Source organism: Vigna radiata, unplaced genomic scaffold (genome assembly GCF_000741045.1).
Source record: "Vigna radiata var. radiata cultivar VC1973A unplaced genomic scaffold, Vradiata_ver6 scaffold_236, whole genome shotgun sequence".
Lineage (NCBI taxonomy): Eukaryota > Viridiplantae > Streptophyta > Magnoliopsida > Fabales > Fabaceae > Vigna > Vigna radiata.
In genome coordinates, this window is record NW_014543119.1 from 483,256 (window position 1) to 485,636 (window position 2,381).

General features: G+C 53.8%; 1 protein-coding gene across 1 annotated transcript; it reads right to left on the bottom strand.

The window, feature by feature from the left end:
- Window positions 1-1,699: 1,699 nt before the first annotated feature.
- On the bottom strand, window positions 1,700-2,041 carry LOC106753179. Its single transcript, XM_014634975.1, has one exon. It carries the CDS (start codon window positions 2,039-2,041, stop codon window positions 1,700-1,702), a length of 342 nt encoding a protein of 113 aa, XP_014490461.1.
- Window positions 2,042-2,381: the final 340 nt, after the last annotated feature.

A 2,381-nucleotide genomic window follows, 5' to 3' on the forward strand; every position in this document is an offset into this window, starting at 1 on the left:
ATATTTTCTTTTGAGCAGCCTTTAGATCCGCCCGAGATGCTCCTAACTCAGTGTGCAGCTCCACGGTTCTCCCCTGGAGCCTTCGTTCGATCTTTTTCTGCTCGGCAGCCGCCAACTTCAACTGCTTACATTCTTCCTCCAAGTTAGACTTGGCAGTCTCTTCTTCCTTTAGGCGTTTGGCCACCTCTTCGAGTTTCGTCGCGTTGCCGGCCACACGCTGCTTTTCTTCTTCCAGAGATTTACGTGCACCCTCCAACTCTGCTTCTAAGGCCGCGGTCTTCTCCTGCTCTTTTAGCAGAGCACTATTCACCTCACCCGACCCTCGAATGTCGCCGAACTCTCGGATCATCGACGCAGTCCGGCTGACCATCTCGAAAACGGAGTCCAACATGGCACGACCAGGCAGCGATTCCAATAAAGCAAGGTAGGCCAACTCCCTGTTGAAATCGATAAACCGGCCAACGTTGTACTCAGAGCTGAAGACACCACCAGGGAGGGGAACGGCCGGTTCGTTGCCCTCGCGGCGACATTTCTTGGAGGAAGACTTGCTTCCTTTTCGAGATTTCCTCTTCTTGTGGGCAGACGCAGACACCGTGACGGGCACAGACTCAGAAGCCAATTCAGTAGCAAGATTGACATTAGCAGTTGCGGATGACCGCCCAACGGAAGGGACACGAGTAAGAGCGGAGGTACCTTCCCCAGTCGGAAGCGGGGAAGTCTTGGGCAAGTTTGCGCTACTAGCAGCACCTGTTTGAGGCCCAAATGACGCGATGATTACGCGGGCGGCCGATAGAGGGGGACGCTTGGGGGAGGGACGGCTTGATCTTTGGCAACATTGGCGGCCCGAGCTGATTCCCTCTTGGCAGCCAGGAAGTTGGATTGGCGGGGTCTAGGAGTAGCCATGCAATCTGAAAGAAAATAGCAAATTCAGCTAAGTTACAATTTCGCGAAGAATGGAAAATGGAACGAATCACATACCGAGTGCTCTCTGAGCACAATCGTCGAAGGGAATGCAGTCGACCAGGCAGCGGGCGGGGATGCGGCGTGGGAGGGTGTCAATAATGTCTACCATGCAAAAATCCTCTATTTCCATCTCGCGCTTGGCGTAAGCCTTCACTTTGCGAGGATTTTCTGTCCAATATAGGGAGAACAAAGAGGAACCCTCCTGGTCAAAGAAGTCTCGACGGCCGGCTTTAGTAATGACGACCTTAAAAAACTAGTCTTTGAAGTTCTTGAACGATTCGGAGTAAGGCTTGAACAGAGTACGATCCCCCACTGAAGTCAGGGAAACCCAACCTCCCTCCGGGGGGGGGGGGGGACGGACATCAAAATAGTGCAAAAAGGAGCGGACGGTTGGAGAAACGCCGACTACCATACACTCGACGCCGAACGCTTGGACAGCGGCCCAGGCGTTTGGATGCAGTTTTGTGGGCGCTACGTTCAACTCTCGCAACAACTCAGCTTGAATGTCGGTAAAGGGAACACGGATATGCAACTGAGTAAAAAAGTTTACATACATGAAGAAATAGTCTTCGGAACCGGAACCCTTCCCGTGGCAGACCCGCTTGTTCTCCCGGCTAACTGCCGCCCTTATCAGCTGGGCGTCCGTCGTGTCCCTCACCATATGTGACCGGTCTATGAAATCCTGGAGACCGGTGCATGAAATGGAGGATACCTGAGTGTTTACATCGAAGTCGGCCTAGTCATAGCCGTCGATCCGGCGTAGGCCCCCGACAGGAACAAGAGCGACCGGATCCACGGTCATGCCCCCTTGCAGTAAAAAGAGGGGGGCCCCGTGGAAGATCCGCCCACTCAGGACCACCGGAGTGGGCTCCTGAGCTACAGAATCGTCCCCACCCAAGACCGCCCGATTAGCCAAGCCTTCCACCTCCCCCGAAGAAGGTTCCTTGGGAAAGGAGTTGCTGCCAGAATCTGACGACCCAGTCGACGACGAACCACCGCTATCGCCACCACCCACGCCTCCACCATCTCTGCCGCGGCCTGACGACTCCAGAGAGGACTCAACACATACAATCACCATTTTATTACCTGAGCAGATGAAAGAATAAAGGATGAAGGTGGGAAGAAATAGCCGTAACACACTCCCCACCCCTATTTATAGAAAATTTTTTTGAAAAATTGCCACGAATCCTCATCGTTCAAGGCCCCCACGATCAATGGCTCAAATCGAGGGACGCTACAGTTACCACGCCCTTGCCACGCCACGTGTTCTTTCCCGCCTAAAGCACGTCCAGAATTCGAAGCGAGGATTCACGGAGGTATTCCCGAAGCGTCGCGACCATCCTCAGATGTTACGCTACCCAGCGCATAGCGGGAATCCATTCCAAGGCACGAGAACCTCCATGTTCTGCTCCCTAGAC